Source organism: Cyprinodon tularosa, unplaced genomic scaffold, assembly GCF_016077235.1.
Source record: "Cyprinodon tularosa strain WSP-4 unplaced genomic scaffold, ASM1607723v1 ctg197, whole genome shotgun sequence".
Lineage (NCBI taxonomy): Eukaryota > Metazoa > Chordata > Actinopteri > Cyprinodontiformes > Cyprinodontidae > Cyprinodon > Cyprinodon tularosa.
The window spans coordinates 1,404,637-1,424,593 of NW_024038720.1; the positions used below are offsets into that span (position 1 = coordinate 1,404,637).

Here is a 19,957-nt window from a genome sequence, read left to right on the forward strand (position 1 = left end):
TATTGAACCCTATGGATTAGGAACGGGATGTCACTTAAGCTCATATGTGAGTCAAGGCAGGTGAGCAAATACTTTTGGCAATATAGTGTACTTCTTTATTGGTGATGATAAATTAGATTAAATTATAGCAAAAATTTATTAAGATGTGTTCAATTTATCTTTGTTTCAATAAGCGATTAATGTCCATGTATCCAAAATGCAAAGTGATACAGCTTTTTTTTTTATTTGCAAGAAACAAGAATCATCTAATAATCTCATATTCAAAGTTTTAAAAACCTCTTTAAAATTATTAAACTGTGCTTCGCCAGCATGTCTCACTGTGGCTCAACTCAAAACTGTCCTATGGAACCAACACACGATCGCTTCATCATAACAAGTTTATCTTAAGGTTTATGGAAATTGTATATTTGATATGTTTGCTTAGATTAGTTAGGATTGTTTGGCTTTTGTCTTTTTTATTGAATCATTGACAAAATGTTTCACAATTTGAGTTTGTTTTTGTTTAATTTGGTTTAATTGTAGCATTGCATTGTCATGTTCTGGCCTCGGCTGTCAGTCGCTCGCTGGTGCTATGATAATTGGTTCATTCCATGCAGCTGTGTTCCCCTCTGAGCAGCTACTCAATCAAGTAAACAATCTGCACCTGCTCTGCAACCTTTTAATATGTGGTTCTTACAGCCTCCAGTTGCCAGATTTTTGAAAGACTTTGAGCAGATGTCCATCTAGTTTTTTCCTACAGTGTCTAGTTCTGACCTGGATTCTTGTTCATTAGATTTCCTTGTCTCGTCTTGCCAACATTGGCTTATCTGTTTTCTTGACATTTACCTTGTTTGCCTTGTAGATAATACAATTTGCCTAAACTGGCTATACTCAGTTTGTATTATGATATTCTCATAAACAAGAAGTGTTGCGCCGATGCCATTTTTTGGCCCCGATACCGATACCCGATACCTGGCTGTGCAGTATTCGAGTGTATATTGAAGAACTGCATACTATTTGGATGTAAAATAATTGCCATCATGGCTTTGTCAATCTGCTGCCTGCCTTTGTGAAGCAGGATAAAGACTAATGCAAAGTGAATCCAGTAGAACTTTTTTTCCTGGAATAGGTGCCAATAGTTGAATAAACTTATGGCTCTCAAAATGGTATCAGTGCCCTATTTGTCGATATTCACTAAAAAGTACGGGCCCCCGTCCAATAATGGTATCGGTATTGGTGCAATGGTATCGGTGGAACACAATAAACAAGCTAAACATATTTGGCATGGTCATAGTTGTAAGTACTTTAAAGAAAAACAATCCAACCTGAGCAGACAAACAAAAAATTTTAATTCAATTCAGTTTATTTCTATAGTGCCAATTCACAACACGTCATCTCAAGGAACTTTACAGTTCAACCAGATCATACAGTCAGATTGATTCAAAGTTTTCTATCTAAGGAACACCAGTTGATTGCATGGACTCATTGACTCGAATGTAATCCCTCACACTAAGCATGCTTGCAGCGACAGTGGAGAGGAGAAACTCCCTTTTAACAGGAAGAAACCTCCAGCAGAACCAGGCTCAGTGTGAGCGGCCATCTGCAGAGGCCGACTGGGGTTCAAGGACACAGAAGTACAGATACAAAAAGCAGATGTAAAAGGTGGTAAAAGAATCAAAGATAAAAAATCTAACTCTAAAGGACAACAGGAAGCTGTGACAACCCTGTTAAAAAAATACATTATTACAATATTTTAATCAAATCAGTCTAACTACGTTAAAATACCTCTTACCTGTGTCACTTAAAACATTAAATGTAAAAGCCTACCTGCTACCTTGATAAATGCCTGTTCTACCATATATGCCTCTGCCTCCTACTACTGCAGGTATTGAGCAGGCTCACTAAAGCAACAGACAAAGCATTTTTTTAGATGACTTTTATTCAAACAGCTTAAACACTGAGTATTTCTAATTTTATGTCACTTCTTTGTTGTCTTTGATTATTCCTGTTGTTTCTTATATTTTTTACTTTATCTAATATCCTTTGATATTAAACAAAAACATTCAAAGATTATAAAAGTCAGTGGATAAAATTGACTTATAAATGCAGGTGAAATATTAACACTACTTTAAAAAAACTATTGTCAGATGTTCACCAGCTAGAACAACTGCAGACTGTCTCTGAGTATTTACAGTGCTGGACACCAACAAAATAATTGCCCCCAGTAGACAGTGGGACTTCCAGACATCTAAGCATTGCCGTAGGCTTGAGTGCAACTGTAAATATATGACAGTGAAAAGTTCATACAAATAGCCTGAGGGTTTCTCCAGACATAGTTAAGTTGTATTTTTATATTCTCTATATTAAAAGAGAGGCCTATAGAATTGTTATTATGTGTAGTAACTTTTTAGTATTTAAAGAAAATGTTTTGCAAGCAAATATTTTAGGGTATTTTACACTATTTTTTCTGCTGGCTCAAAAATATGTGATGGGTCCCACTGCTGCAATGATTGTTGCAAAGGAGGAAATGGATTTACTATTATAAAAAAAAAAAAAAACTCAAACAGTGAGAATGTACTATCATATTAAAGCTGCAAAATGGCCCTTTTAGGCCAAAAATACATTAAATTTTTTACTAAATGCTCATAGAATTTTAGAGGTCAGGCTAAATTTCGGGATTCTGTGTTTTTGGATTGAACAGTTTTCCTGTCTACCCTCTATTTGAATCTCCAAGATAACGTCGGCAGCACATTCGCCATGTCCTGTAGGTATCAAGGTGAATGAAGTAGAGAGAGATTGACTAAAAGTGGCACAAGATGAAGTGAAAGACAAAAATAAAGGAGTCTGTAGATAAAGGAGAGTGGAAGGGAAGGGAGTGGAGTGGAAATGAGGTGCAGCATGACAGTGTGTGTGTTGAGGGGAGAAAGAGAAACAAATGAACTGCAATACAGTGAGATATTGAAATGGGAAAGGTGGCAGAATTTAAGGAGATGAGGTAAACGTCAAGAGTGCAAGTGGAGAGCAGAAAGAAGCAGAGCATGATGGGTAGAAATGGCAATAAGGGTTTGACGTTTAATAGAGGTTGAAGGGAGGTAAAGGAGGGTGAAAGGCAGAGACCACAGAGAAATGAAAGCCTGGATCTATGGTTACCCTTTGTTCACCTATATTTTGATGATACGCAAATTCTCACCTCTAGTTGAGCAGGCTGTAAAAATTCAATCCCATATCTCAACTGAAGCAAAGACAGACAGCTAACAAAGGGGTTTCCTGTTATATTTGATGTAATGAAGCATCTCATTTGGGAAATTGAAGCACCATTAGATTTAAATCTGACAACTTCATTTCTAACAGATGAAAGTAATAAATAAGACATAAGCAAACAGACATGTTGACATAATTATTTCAGAAAACACTTATAGCTTCTGACAGACAGGTTCCAGGTAGATGAAGCACAACATCTGAAAGCCTGTTTGGCCAAATGGAGAAACCTTGAGCTTCAGTTTGTGAAGTCATATATTTGATGCTGTTTGAAGTACAACAATTCCAACAGCGTGAAAGTTGTACAGTTGAAAAGTAGTATTCTTTTGAAACAAATTACTAAAAAGGTTATAAGAGAGGACGTTTTATTTTACCTACTCTGCGGGACACTTTCTGCTCAGCTTTTCTAAAATGTTTTAGAAGGACATACTGATTTCTCTAATTTTTTACAATTGAAATGCAACAAGTCACATTTATGAACTGGCACGCACAGCAGCTTTTTAGACTTTACTTTGTTGTAACCCAGACAATGACTGTGACTGGATTAAATGTACCCCAAAATGTAAGTGTTTTTGTTTGTATTTTTCTGTTAATTTTTATTTATAGAGCAGTTTTTTTTTTCAAGATGGCAGTGTTAGTTGAACCCAGCATGGATTCACCCAGACATTATGTTTGACACCATTAACTCTGCTCAGCTTTTGACATTATATATATATATATATATATTGTAAGGACAGAATGTAAATAACCAAAATAAAACTCTGCATTCAAAATTGTGAGAAGAATGAAAGGAAATGTGTAATTTTCAGCTCACCTGTTGCAAACCTTGTGATGCTTATTTCTCATAAAAATATATTTATTCTTTATTTCTTTAACACCTACTTTTAGGATGTGAGATTTCATGTTTGGAAAGACCTTATCCGTCAAAGTCAATGTTTATACTGCTGTTGCTCACTTTGGACCTCTTGATAACTTTTTCTGTCATACTTGCTTAGTAGCTGTGCTCTGTCAGCCAATTCATTTAGTTGCTTTTTGTTGTTTTGAAATACGACAACCATGATGTGTATGAGTCTATAAATATTACTTTACTGTCAATAATGTTGATTAGTGATACATATTTGACTGAGTGAATCCCTTTAGAGAACCTGAGCTGCAGAGATGAATCTTTACAGTAACGTCCTTGTTGAAAAAATCTGTTGTTCACAATCCCTTGACATTTGAAGTAAAGTCAACTTTAAATATCCTGCATGTTAGTATGTACAAAGAAACAGTAAACAAGGATCTAATCACACAAACGTTTGTAGCAGCAGCAAAGTTCACTCTTTCAGGTTTGCTTTTTATTTAGTTTTGTTATTAACTAGAGTTGACAGGCTAGGTTGTCTCTGATTCTGATTATTACTTTGCTAGTAGGAGTTTTACTGACCATACATCACCATGCACCTAACAGTGGAAGAAGCAATAATGGAGCTTTCAGCAATTGCTAACATTTGAACAATTAACCTTAGCGTATGCTATTTGTCCTATTCAACACTTAGTTGTTACGGATATTGGAGGTATGCTGACCTTTTTAATTTCATCCTAAAGGTCATAGTGGCAGTCTTTAAGATGTGCTGCCAGTTAGCTGAGCAACTGGACTTAGTAGAATATCACAACTTGTCAAGAGCTATGTCAGCATACTTTGACTTTACTGGTGACCTGCCCTTTATGGGCTAGAACCTCCACACAATACTTATATCTTCATTTTCCTAACTGTACTGTAATACTACTGTAATAAAGGCTGTCTTAATATTTACTAAAATACATATGTTGAAGTTCTGCTACCAGCTCACACCCGGACAGTGTTTTTGCTTCTCAGCTATCTTTGCTCAAGTAAATTTTTACAAGGGAGTAGAAGGTCTGAGAGTTTTCGACTCCATTGTATCAGTCATTTTGAAAACTCATAAAAAGGGATGATGAACAATATTGATTAGAATTTTTATTTTTTATTTTTTTATTTAAATTTAGTTAGAAAGGTGCGGCATAGTGTCCTTCTCTCTGATGGTAGTATGATTAAATTCTCATTGTTTTCTACTTTTTCTATGTGAAAACAATGCAAACCATTTGAAATTATAGCAAAGAAACTCATGTACCTTATCATCTATTATATTACAATTTATATATTTGTGTGTTTTTTTAGGTTATTTTCATTTAATTTAAATTTTAAGTCCTTGACTATAGGATGGGCTGCAGATTCTCGCTGACCTCGAACACAAGTAGAACCAGGCAAAAATAGAAAACTGGTTGTGTTTATATACATCTAAAACAATATAATGTTATGTCACGTTTTACTATAATTAATTTTCTTACTAGCACATTTTCCCTTTTAATTCATATTGTATTTCTTACAAAGTAATAATCTATTTACATAATCCTCTAAAGAAATCAAACATAAAATAAACAGAGAAATAAAACGTCTCCCAATGTCTCAAGCAATTTCCGTCTCATCTTGATCCTGAACTTTATTTTTATAAAAAAGAAAAACGAGGGATTCAGTTCTCTGTTGTCCACCAACTTGGCCTCAGTTTTAACAGAAATCTGTGCTTCAGTTTGCATCATAACATCCGTGTCAGTAATTAAAGACAAATTCAAATTAGGACCAGAGCATTTTGAAGATGTGCCTTAACAAACTGTTGAGTGCTAACAGCATTTGCTCATTTTAAGCCTAATGAAAAGGCACTGTATTAGGGTGTGTGGGTGGTAAATCACTCTTAAGATGCTACAAGGTACATTTATTATTCTACAGAGGCATCATACCTTAGGAGCCATTTGTTCATAATAAGCAGAAAGTACAGAGCCATGTTAATTTTATGTCAGCTAAAAGGAAAATAATTTGTGAACTTGAGAAAGTCTTAATAGATTTTTCATGAGTCAAAAATCTGATTGGCGAAAGCAGAAAAACAAAAGTAATTTGTAAATTACTCACCAGATCAAACAGATTTATCATGTTAGTTTAAAGTAGTGTTACAGTAAGTTTGTACTGTCCCTGAATAAAGTAAAATGATAATGATAAATCATTATTGTAGGTCACGCCCTGATGAAGCCAATAGAACCAAATCATCTGTGAATAAAACAGACCCCCTCAGAGATTCTGTCCATAAAAGACATGAACAGAATCGGTGACAAAGGGCATGTAGAAGGGTTGCGCAAACTTCCATGCACCCTCCAGGATCCTGCTGAGGGTGTAGAGCTGATCCAGTGTTCCACGGCCAGGACGAAAACCACACTGCTCCTCCAGAATCCGAGATTCAACTATCCGACGTACTCTCCTTTCTAGAACCCAGAATAGACCTTACCAGGGAGGTTTAAGAGTGTGATCCCTCTGTAGTTGGAACACACCCTCCGGTCCGCTTTTTTAAATAGAGATACCACCACCCCAGTCTGCCAATCCAGGCTGAAGAAGTACTCCTATCTGGCTTTATTGACCTGTGGGACTCCAAAAGCAGCTGATATGTACAGGCAGTCACAACGGCAGAGGAGAGGCCATGGATAAAGACCATCAAGGGATTCTGGGAGTGCTGCCCGGTGTCAGAACGCTTAGTCTCAGTTGCAGGTCATGGGTCTTTACCAGGATAATTGCCCAAAACACAAAGCTGGAAATACATCAGTGACCAAGAGGAAAACATTGGACTACTCTGAAATGGACTTCTATTAATGCTGACCTAAATGAGCATCTTTACAATGAGCGGAAACATGGCCTCTGAAAAAGGCACCCTTCAAATCTGTAACAACTGGAGCATTTACTGATGAAGAGTGAACCAACATGATACATTAAGTTAGGGTGACCATCATTTTTATCCTGGCTCATTTCATGAGTTTTTTTTTTTTTTTATCATTTTGTTGAAACTTGGTTAAAAAGCAATGTCTTACTTTAACTTGTTCAGATTCATATAGTTTTTATTTATTATTACTTTTGTCAGATTCAAGTTATTTATGCGACCATTGTGGTTTTTTCTGTCATTAAATGAGGGGTACTAACAATTTTGTCCATGTGGGTTATAGTGTAGTCTCTCTCCATCGACCAATATCTGAGTTGGAGCAGGTTTCGTAGTTGATATTAAAACAAATGGTTGCCTTTTTAAAATCTGAATGAATGCTATTTTTCTCACTGTCCAACTCATGTGGCGACCATTGTGTCTACATTAAAGTGACATTTTTAATCGTTACTGGTCAGGCTTCTTTTTCTTTTCAAAAATCCAGTGAATTTTAACTATTAAGCAGGTGTTATATTTGCACATATGCCAGCATCATTGACTTACATCATCTATTTGGATTTATGTGTTTGTTTTTTCTCTCAGGTTTTGCTCTCTGGACTCATCGGAGTGGTGTCATGGAAGAGGCCGCTCTCCCTTGTGGTAAGTGTCCTCTGAACGCCCAAACTAAACTGCATATCTCACCGAACAAACCAACAATACCGGAAATGAAATTGAGTCTTTTACTTTTACTGAGATTGTGGGGACATGATATCCCTTGCTTTAGCTGGCAACATGCCATAGCATAGGTAAAGATTGTAATTAATAGAAATGATCAGATGAACAAATGGAAGTTTTTCTTTCTAATGCAAAATTACCAGATGACATGTTGACACTGAAAAATACATTACTTATCTGACTTAATCCTACAGATACACGCAGGCTGAGTCTAAATTCTTTCCTCAAAAATGCAATGCTGTTTCATGATTTTGGTGCTGATGACTGTCTTAATTATTCATATCATTCACCTGTCTAACTCCGGCCATTTTCTCATTACTGTTAATTGAATCCACCTGCTCCAGCTTCTATTTAACCATCCCTCTAACCAGACATCAGTGCCACATTATGACATGTTGCATGTTGATGACTTCAAGTAAGCTGTATCATATTGTTATGGTTATTATATGTGAAAAAAATTAACGTTTTAAATATAAATGCCATAATTTTTTTAAAGAGGTTTTCATAGATTCGTGAAAAACAATCAATTGTAAATTTACACTACAAACTGACAGGTTGATAAAATGCCTAAAAACAAAATTCAAAGGGTTCTTGATTCCAGTGTATGCTTTAAGGGTATTAAAAAAAGCTCCCAAACTTACTTCAGCTTTGAGGTCTGGTGCACATAAGGCCTTTGAAATAATATAAAATATAAGAAAAAAACTTAAAATGCATTTTAGCTTGAGAAAAGTATCTGTATTTCATATCCATTACATGATGGGGGCTGCAAGAACCAGTAGAACCAGCAGTACACAACCAGCAACAATGACGGGGCCTGCAAAATATTCACTGGAAATTTGCTATAGGGGACAGAAATTAAACCGGCATTAACCAACCGCTCTTTGCAATACAGAAATTAAAGGTGCAGTAGGACATCTTTTCTGATGCATTTTTTACCATGTTGCTTAAAGATCTCCCCACAGCCACTTAGCAAGCAGTGAAAAAGAAAGTCTGGAAGTGAAACTAAAAGAAATGGTCCCCACTACAGTGAGAAATCAATGAATAACCTCAACCACAAAAGACGGTCTGTTGTACACGATTGGTTCCTGACACGTTAATCATGGTTGTCTGCTTATCCCTCCCCCCGTGCATGTATCCTGACACATGAACAAATCGACCCCCCAATGCTTGTGCAGGACGGCATTGCTTGAAGCTAGCCAGTGTTATGCCATGTTCACACTTAAAGCAGCAAGAGCAGCTAACACGCGTGAGCTGACCAGATTTACTGGGGCCGCTTACTGAACCGGACCTCAACAGAGAGCCAAAACCCCGGAGTAGGGGGTTGGGGACCAATAAGGCAGGAGGGAGAGGCACGGGGACGCAGGTGTCCAGGTTACCGTTACCGGGTCAGGTTCACTTGCTCCGTCCCCCGCTGGCTCCCTGTTTCGACTATGTGCTTGCACTGTAGTCGACAAAAATCCCGCACAAATTTGAAATTCCCTCAGGACCTTTTTTGAGGCCTGCAAGTAGGAAATGTCTTAAAAAAAGAGGACATCTGGTCACCCTATCTTTGCTGCTCTGTCTGCGCGGTGGAAAAATGGGTCCTATGCGTGTTGGGCGGAGCTACCCTATCCTTTCTTTGCCTGTAACTATGGCAGCTATATTTGCTGTGATCAGTGGGTAAAAAGTAGTTTTAATTTATTTTCAAGGGATAAGCTCCAACTGAAAACATCGTCAGTGCAGCCAGTTCATCCAGATTACCATCGGGCCTTCAAATGTTATTTCTGTCGGAGCTGCTCAAGCCCCCATACACCGGTGGTGTGCTGTCACAAGGATTCCCATTCAACAGCAGCCTATGGCCCGGTCTCCTCCTCGCGGTTTACCACGGTGACTGGAATGCATTTTTCATGTGCATAATCCAAACTGCAGGCACCAGGATAATAAAAACAAATATGTTATGCCAGCAGATTTCGGCATTTTAAGTTAATTTAGGCGTTAATAAACTGTTTTAGAGTACTGTAGTGATCATAGCGCTCTGTATCATCAGTGCAGCCTGTCGCCCTGCCAGCTTCAAGATCAGAGACCTGCTGTTCCTGCTTCTCTAGATGTGCTGCACGCAGCATGCTCGTTCATGTGTTTTGAAGGTGTGGTTTCGAGGGGCTGGTCTGAAGGGAGAGGCATGGTTGTGTATGTTCAAAAATAAAGCTTGGTGGAACCATTCTTCCAAGATCTCCTACAGCACCTTTAACGGCTACAAGAAGTTTAAATTAGATTTGTACTAGCTGTAGGAGGTTACCCGCCTTTCTATAATGCTATTTTTTTTCTCATCTGTCTTCAAATTGTTTTCCCCCCAAAAAATCAATTTGTTTTAAGGGAAAATTTAGAAAAACCTTTGTTTTTTGTTTTTTTGAACACCAGCAATTTTTATCTTTTTGCTTAGACTTTTTCTTATCTTTAAAGGATGACAACTGAGCATAACTATGTGACTCTGCGCCAAGTATGAGCTTAAAATGAGATAAAACTGATTAGTTTTCAGGTCAATACAATGCATCTGATTTTTTTATTGATGCTCATTGTGGGCTGCTTTTATCCAAAAGTATCTAACTAAATAAATTGAGAGGGAATTATCCAAGCACATTTCTGGGGCTAAAGAAGTAGAAGTGCTTTACTGTGCAAGAAAAAAAATTACATTGCAATTGCATAAAGGCAAAACAAAGATTTAAAAATAATTAAAAAAAAGGTCCAAAAGAAAATGGTTATCTAAAAAAAGGTTATTCAAAATAAAATGAAAGGAAAGATGCACTGAAAACTTAAGTAATTAGGTCTACAAAGTACAAAGGCCACTTAAAAATATATAAACATCCCTGGAGTAACATTGATAAACCAATCACTCACCACTTTTCATCTTTTCATGTTTGTAGACCATTGCTTCCACTGTGGTTGCTTTAGTTCTAAACAAGCCTGAGTAGATAGATTGGATTTCTTGAGACTGGGACATAATCTGTGGTTTTCTGAGATTTTTCCCAACTTCATACATTGAAAGACAATTTTTATTCATGTGCTTTCCTGAATCTAAAGATTTGGCAGTAACCTGATTGTCAGGAGATCTGTTTTTAAACATAATAGAGAAGAGATTTCCTTAAAGACACCGGAAATTCTCACATCGCATAACTGTTTTCTTTATACTGCAGAAGAACATTTTGTATTTATCAAAACATGATTTAAACAGTATTTAATACAAACATGCGGCAGTAAAAGTATACAACATAGGCTAAAAAAAGATGTTTACAAGCTTTAAGACAACAATAACAAGCAAATAAGGAATTAAAGGTCAACAGAAATACTTATTTTTGTACTATCTAAAAAGATCTCGAGAAACAATTGATGCCCCTGTTTAGAATTGTTTTGAAATCATTATTAGTGCACTAATAAATCATAAATCAACTTTTCTTTGCTGATTCATAAACAATGTATAGCCTCTCAAAACCCACCGGTTTTAAAGCGTTTAAAACCAATATAGACATGTTAGACATGGTTGGAAAGTTTAGATTCTCCACAATTCAACCACCATGTTCATTTTATGGACACAGTAAGCACCAAAGTACAATTAACACAGATATAGCAGCGTTTCATAATGTAAACATGACAAAGCAGCCACAACATGCAAGCATGTCTTTATTACTGCTGTTAAAAAAAAAAATATATATATATATTATTTTTTAGAATAAAAAAAGAAAAACTTTGAGGGCTGTTTGAACTAATGCAGCTTGGGCTGTGTTTTACTCATCCAGTTTTCAGTTGTTAGGATTCAAATAATGTATCAGACATGTAATTTGGGCTTACAGTTCCTAAGTAATTTGCTTTTCCATTTGGGTACGCAAAATAGGTGAGAATTTCCCAAAATGAGGTGGATGTTAAGGGGATAGACATTGATGATATATACCGTGAATCAACTTTAGCACACACTGTAAGCCCCTATCCAATCCTACTTTTTTCAGCAAATAATCTAACAAATAATTTCATGCATGCATCCTACACTTCTCCGCAACCATGCAGGAAACAGCTTGTCCTACTCCTTTAAGTTTTATCACCTTATCTCCCTGCTGCTTTTTCTGCATCCTTTTTCTTGCTGTGTTATCCCCTCCCCCATCTCGCTCCACCTCCCTGCAACTTTAAACCAAATCAAGGCTTCAAAATCATATCTGCTCTTAGAGATCAAAGCGGTGTTGCATCTTCAGGGTATGTGCAAACACTGGTCATACTTAAAGCACTGCTGAAAGAGTTGCACTCTCTTTTCTTTGTCTTCTTTAAAGGCATCTCTAATGCTGTTGCTGCCATTAAATGGCTCCATAATGTTCCCTCTTGTGTTTGTGGCAGTTTCTCTGAAGCCTCCTGTTCAGCCCTGACAGGCAAGCTTCTGGCTTGGACCAAGTGATGACTGGCAGGTGACTAATACACCGGCTGGACAATTTTAAAAGCTGGCAACACTGCTCCAACCCACTTGCCAACTGTGGGTGGTCATGCTCTGCATCGTGATTTGCTTAAACCGGTGTTCCTCCAGACTGCTTAAGCATGTGTGTAAAACATTTGTTTTTCTCAGCTGACTTCTGCAGGCTTGGGCTCTCATCATATAACAAATGATCCAGATGATGACCATGCAATAACAAAAATATACTTTTAAGGCCATTCATTATGAAAAAATTTTGTATTGATTGGTTGTTTAATTAAAGATTTAATAGCACAGCCAAACTAATACTCCCAACAATGTATTCATTGTCAGATAAATGTTGATGATAAATGAGCATTCTCAGCCATATCAATAGTAGAATCTACTATCCAGACTCAATAACGAATATATGATCAAACTGTTGCCAACTGGCATAAGAAAAACTATCAATTGAAACAGAAAGTACTGGATACTGTCTTTCTAACTTCCTTTTACAAGTTAGAAGATTTTTCAACTTTTTTTACTCCTCTAAGTCATAAAAACCTTACAGATTTGATCATTTTGAAGATTTAGGATGGGGTACATGTGGAATATAATATCATCTTGGTTAGACTAAAGGTGTGTTCATTCTCAGAAGGCTGCATCCTCCAAGGACCCGGTCTACCTAGATTGGGTCCTTCGAGGTCCATCAAAATAAAGAAGCCCGCATAGTTTGGCTATGGATTCAAACAGGTCCAGCCTTCTCTGACTTTCACCGTCCGTACGCCTGTCACCTAACAGCCATGACATTTGACACAGAAAGCAGGCAAATAAAGGATACCGAACTCTCACTATTGTTCTGCTAATAACATTTTCAAGGAGCTTCAGCAGCAGTACCGTCATCTCGACTACCAGATTTGTACTCCCCACATTGCAGAGATATTGGAATCTGAGCTTCAATGTCAGCCAAACTCATTTGCACAGGGACAGATAAAACCTTTCAGTAAACCAGACATTATCTGACAATATTGTTCAGCAATTTCAGACGAAACTATTCACATATCGGTATTATATTACACTGCACTTACAATATTCAGCCCTGTTTGGTGCTTCTTAGCTTTTTACTCTGAGCACGGAGCAGCCAGCTTGCTTGGAATCAATTAATCATGGGATACCCATGGCTACATAGGATACACCAGACCTGTCCTTCAAATTGGGCAAAAAGAAAGCCACATTTGCCGGCGGCATAAAGATGGGGCTTCCAATCTGAAGAAGCCTCAACACTGTGCTATGGCTTAATTGGCCGACAAATCTGGCCTTCGGAGGGCGCAGCCACTAAATTTCAACTCATGTGCATAAGATCTCCAGCAAAGATCATTGGATCGTTGCATAGATCCAGAAAGGATCCCTAGAAGAGACAGTTAAAAACAGATATTAACATAAGTTGTATAAAAAGGAAAAAAGTATTTATCTCTTTTTAACATATCAGAACAATGCTTTCCTGTGATTGATAAGTAAGGATTGCACGTTTTCTTTTCAATTCTTGTCCATTTAGAAGACACACAAAAAGCTTCAGAGATGTTTTTTTTAACATTTCCACATCACGTTCTTTCCTAATCTTATTATCGTATTATACTACAGTTTTCCTGCTGCACAACACCCACTCAACATGATGTAGGTGTTTCTGCACTCAATAGTTGGACCTTTCACTTATTTGTCCAAATTTAGCGAAGTCTACATAGCCATATAGGTCTATATAGACTTTGATATTAGCTTCATCAAATTGCAGGATGTGTATCAAAAAATTACAGTCTGCATAACTTGTTGCATTAGGAACCTGCAGAGTTATGGCTTCTTCGCTAAGCAGCAATCCAACCGCTGTTAGTACAACTCAAAAAGTCTTTTGCTTGTTTCCTAATAACAAAACTCTTTTATGAGCTTGTCTTTGTTCTCCTGTTTATTTAAACTCACTCCTGTTTTATCAATTTCTTTGCATTTAAGCATTTTGATTTTGAAATTATGTCCTGGTAGCACCTTGTTTAGTTCATGTTTGTGTCCTCTCTAAGGGACTGTGACACAACATTGTCACTCCTTTGATTTGTAACACAGGCATGATTCTTTATTCTACTTCCTGATATTATGCTAAGGTCCCTCTATTTTATCAGTAAATAAGAAAAGGTAAGAAAGAGTCTCATAGATCAGAGTTTAGGAATGGACAACAGTGTCTGCTTGTAAGGAAAGATTTTTTCCAAACTGTAACACAAATGCATTTGTCTGTGTCTCGGTCCTCCCTTGGGGCCTTTTAACTGCCGCTGTCTGGGATTTAAATTCATACAGATTCATTAATGCGATTATGTTGTTTACCTGTTCACTTCTTAATTTCCATCTTTGAAAGGAGGAAATATGATCTCAAATTCCACTTTGATCTCAGGAGGATAAGTTAATTTACTCCTGTTCCGAATATGAAGGATATTTCCTTCATTGTCTCAAGGTTGTTTGGTTTTGGATTAAATCTTTGGCTATTTCATCATTTCTAATGGTGGTTACAAAAGCAGCTTGCTAAATTATTCATTGTCTTATTAATCTTTGAAGTAAACATAAAAAGGTGCTCGAACCTACAAAAAAAATGTTAAAGTGCATGTGAGAATTTGAAGCTGTGCTGTTATTTGGCTCATTCCTTGTCTTTCTGGATTCATTAGCAGTTACCTGGCAACTAAAATATGATCACGAGACTAAAGCCGTCTGAATCCATCCCCTGAGACTCAGACTGAGCTAACCTGAGCGAGCGACAGATGGGATTATTATTGTTGTACTAGTAGTAGTATTAAAGTAAACAGTGAGTAATTCAACCTTTCTGACATTATAGCCCTGCTGTGTTTTTTTAAATATATTTCTGGCAGGCAAAAGCTAAGATGCAAGATATAAATGGAAAATGTGAAGAGTTAGGGGTACTGGTTGCTCGTGAGCCATTTGTGAAACTGCTGATAAAGACAAAAATGTTTTGGTTGGGGAATTCTGCCTTCTCTGAGACCACTAGATTAGATTTGTTTAATATTGTACTTAGCTAAAAGAGAAAACAGTTGGTCCATCTTGTCTAAACTACCAGTTATAATGTGCTCCATTATGTCCATGAAAGAGATACAACATGTCACCTGCCTGTTGGAAAAATGTCCCGCAAATTAGGTGGCGGTTGAGTATTTTCAATCATACCAAAAAAAAAAAAAAAAATAGTCCAATTAATCAGCAAACATGGAAAACTTTCCCATGTTTAATATTTGATATTTTAAATCTAACTTTTTTTTCTTCTTTTCATTGCACTTTGTATTAGGCAACTCATGTAAAGTGTGCTATGGATAATATTTGGTGTTATAATTATATAAATAATCATTAGCATCATTACCTCTAATAGCTTAGGAGAGGGGTGGGCAATTCCAGTCCTCAAGAGCCATCATCCTGCAACTTTTAGATGTGTCCCTGGTCCAACATAGGGCTCTGGAGAATGGATTGCATACTGAGGAGGTATTTCAGCCGTGTTATTCAGGCATGTTGCAGCAGAAAGAGATCTAACAGCTGGAAACCAGCCCTCAAGGACTGAAGCTGCCCACCCCTGTCTCAGGACCCCATCTGTCTTTTACAGTCACTCTCAAACTGCCAGTAGAACACGCAAATTTTAATACTTTACCAAGCTGGTCTGCACCTATTATCATTTGTGCAAATAAACTTTGTATACCAGCTACAACCTTGCGAATTAGCACTCCGTATTTGGAATCTTGGTTGTTTTTGAAGTCCTTTATTCAGGTATTGCAGTATAGACAATGGGTTTCTTTGTATATATAATAGATTTTTAAAATCTGTAATACAAATAATTAAACATAAACATTGACTCATCTTTTACCTATATATATATATATAGGATCTTCTGTTCAGGGATAAGACCTGTGCAATTTGTTTTTCTTCTGATGCTCGTTTAGCAGGGAAGGTTAAACATGATCAATACAGCTTTCACATCAGCCTGCAGGCATTTTTCTTGGCTTAAATTAATTTTAAAATCAATATACAACTCCTAATTTGGTCTCCGGGGTATCTAAATATTTAATATGGAACACAAATGTATACAATAAGAATTATGAGAAAGAATTCAAACCATGGCCAGCTTTTTATAAAGCTGTTGATCTCTACATTAAAGTGGAAGTGCTTGTTTCTGTCATTAGCGGTTTCAGATGCAAAATACATTTGAAAATGTTCTTTAACAAATGATGGTGTTTTCAAATGGGTCAGACTGCCAATAGCTCCTTATTTAGTGTGTGTTTGGACTGGAAAGGGAACAAATTACACCATTTGGAGCTATTCATTAAAAGAGAAATAAAACAGGCCATATGGAATGAGTAAAATCTATCCCTTCGTTTTTGTTTACCTACTCAATCTACTTGATTGTACAAGAGGATGTGTCTCTCTCCAGAAGTCAATAGGTAAACAATTCACATTAACACTCAAGGATCCACACACACACACACGGGTACATCAATGGGCAATTTAGATGGACCATATGCATGTCTCTGGAATGCTAAAGAAAGGTGAAGTACCCGGATACCAACCACATACGCACAGGGAGATCACTTCATGTTTGGATGCAGGCCAAGTCTATATCATGGCTTTATCTAATTTGCTGACCCAGATAGATGGAATCTCTCAGGAGAAAAACAGGTAAAAGTATAACAATGATTTGTTGAATGTTAGTTTGAGAAACTAGTCTGGGGAGGTGGAAAAGGATGAACACGCCACGGAAGCTCTGGAAGGAGAGAAAGTTTGAGGCGATGTTTTAGATAACAGACCTCTTGAGAAGAATCAATGGTTTAGCCTTACGAAGTTTGGGGAACTTTCAGTGCTCAAATCCTGATGACAAAAACCTAATAAAGTCAGTAATATTTGGAATACCAGAGTACCTGAAGGTTATTCATTTATCATATGTGTACAGTATGACTTACTTTCAAACTAACTCATAGCTAATTTTCGAAGCTATTATACCCAAACTACTGTCATTATTCCACTCTTACCTATATTTTCATACTTAACTTAAAAGTGGATGATTCATTTATAAAAGCAAGCTTTTATTTGCACTGTATTGCTGATAGATGACTGAATTATGATAGTTCTGAATAATGAAGCAGTACATTTTTTTACGTCATACATTACTATGACTCCTTTTAGCCAATTTTTGATGTCATGACTCTTTTTAGCCAATTTTTCAGGTCATACTATACTACGACTCGTTTTAGCCTATTTCCGATGTCATACTATGCTCCTCAGGAGTAAAACAGTCACTGTGCTTTTGAGGTGGTGGAGGGGAACTAAATGTGCCGCTACGTTGAGTTTTCATGAGGAATAAAGTTGTCCTCTTGTACGGTTAGATGCAGATGGAAGAGGCTGGTTCTACGTTGTTTTTATACCATTTTAACTATACTTGGTATACAGCACTTGGTGGCAGCTGTGGTTGTTTTAAAGGTCGTTATAAATAAAGTTGATTTGAGTTGAACTGTTAGCTCTGAGTTCTTCCCTGTTTTTAACTGTTTTTGCTCTAACATCTCTCTCCAAATAAGGCACAGAGGAAAAAGCACTGAGGAATAATCAAATAAATATTTTTGCCTTGATTCTGTTAAAAATAATATGACTTTAACCTAAGTTGGCCTTTTTTTTATGACCAGCATTTCACTCTATCACTTTGCTCCCAACTGACATATCTCAGCAAAATTCTGGTTCCTCGTGTAATCTGACCCCTCTTTCTGGGATTTACAGAGGACAGATCTTCCTGGCTTTGATAGATTTTTCTCTTGTGCCTTGTCAGTGAATATCTGAGCATGCTGATGTTTGCTCTTCTTGACAAGCATCTGTGGATACTAAGCAATGTTTCAGTAAAAAACCGACAATCCAAAAAGCAAAAAAAAAAAATGGAAACCATAAGCATGATCTCTAATGATGTTTAAATACAAAACTTGAAGTGAAAATAGATATTCTCTTTGGCAGTATTGTTTTTATTTCATTGCAGGGTTTTGAAATTAAGTATTATACTTATAAATGTACTTAAAAATGGTCAAATTAGACAAATCCTTTTGCCAGTACAGATTTATGGAACAATCAGTGGCTTCTTTCTACAGTGATGCTGTTATTAACCTGACCTACAGCATAGCATTGGAGCTGAAAATGTAAAGTTGAAGTTTTTCCTTTCTTAAAAAGCATTTCTTCTTAAAGTGAGTGTCTTTTTTCCGCAGAAATTAGCTGCTATTGTGCATTTCCGAGTCTTTGAGTTTGAGCATATTTGTCTGCACTCATAACACTGTGACCCCTCCAAGGATCCTTTGGTTATTGTTAAAAAATCTTTGAATTGCACCTTTTAGAATCAAAAAAGGAAATCTAATGCCGTGGTTACAACAGCAACCTTTCATTTCCACCTAGATGGTTACCTTGGTGGTGATCTGACTTTTTGATGTTTTCTTTTACCTTTGGATTGACTGGCGGGAAATGGAGCATGTTTCTGGATTCATATAATAGCTCCAAAAACAGTCTGTCACGTTTTATCTGTCAAAATGAGAACCTGTCATCTTGTTCTGTCACCAATTCGTCTGTGCTATGTAACAATTTCTTGGTGCATATACTTGCTTATATCAGGACAGTGACCATGCTGGTTACGCTGTCAGTCTGATGGTAAATTGTAGTCTGCAGACAAGGAGGATGTAGTTTGCTGTTGTTGGTGTGAAGAAAAAGGTTAAGACATGATGCAGTGATCTCTGTCAGATATTTTACTCCACAGGATTTTTCACTTCACCTTTGAATGAGCGTTTGTCAGGTCCCAGCTTCATGTAAGCCCAGATCCAGGGTTTTTGTTAGAAACATTTGAGATGGTAAAATTGTGCCTAAACCGTGCTGTGAAACTTTAGAGATGCATTTATTAATTATGTATATGGTATACTTGCAAGTGAATGCAATGATTTGTAACAGCTTCATTTTGGAAATTGAAATTAAGTTTTTAGCTCTACCTTTAGCATAATATGCACCCATCGTGTGCTCCATCTGAACATCTCAAAGCTAATAGAACTAATAACATGCCAGCTGTCAGTTGAAGATTGCATGTGTAAATTGCACTATTCTGGCATCAGATTTCACATCCCCACAGTTTGTATCTCACACTATCTTTGCACAGTAGGAAAGAATAAATGGAATATCCGTGATAAAATTTTTTTGTTATCATTAACTAAATCTGATAAATTGATAAAAGCCAGAATTAAAATGTTTTTGTTTGTTAACTGAAAAAAACTAGACCTTAAAAAAAGCTAAAATGGACAAACTGTTATGAGTTTACAAAACTAATTAAAACTAACTGCATTATAAGGGAGGATCTGCCATGTCTTTTTTTCGCTTTTGTTCTATGGTGGCGCATTACACCTGCAGATGGAAGGTACGGATGTAAAGAATTTTTTTGTCACTGCAGTGGTCTGTCCTTATATGGGATTTTATTTTGATTATATTTATGTCATTGATTTATCTGAGTTTTCATTGGTTTTATTTCCATTCTTGTGTTCTAGTTATTTTTGATTGTATTTTAGTTCTTAGGTTTTTCTAGTTTGCCCTTTTGTATCAGTCTCCTTTTGCCTAGATTGCCTCTGTTCACACCTGCTCCCAATCTACTAATTAGCCTGGTCTTTTGTTTCTCTCTCCCATTTATTTTCCTCCTGTTCAGTCACTCTTTGCTGGTTTGGCATCATTACTTTGTCCTCTTTTTGTTGTCAGTACTCCTCCCCCACTTGTTTGTATATATATATTATATATATATATATATATATATATATATATATAT

At 36.7% G+C, this 19,957-nt stretch overlaps 1 protein-coding gene across 4 annotated transcripts in view; it reads left to right on the forward strand.

Moving 5' to 3' along the window:
- The window catches only part of fam189a1 (family with sequence similarity 189 member A1), a 120,935-nt gene that overhangs the window by 51,333 nt on the left and 49,645 nt on the right, over window positions 1–19,957 (forward strand). For all 4 annotated transcript variants that reach the window (XM_038283792.1, XM_038283794.1, XM_038283796.1 and 1 more), the window contains exon 2: window positions 7,572–7,628. In XM_038283792.1, the coding sequence (XP_038139720.1) occupies window positions 7,572–7,628 (57 nt within the window). The remainder of the gene's footprint in view (window positions 1–7,571; window positions 7,629–19,957) is intronic.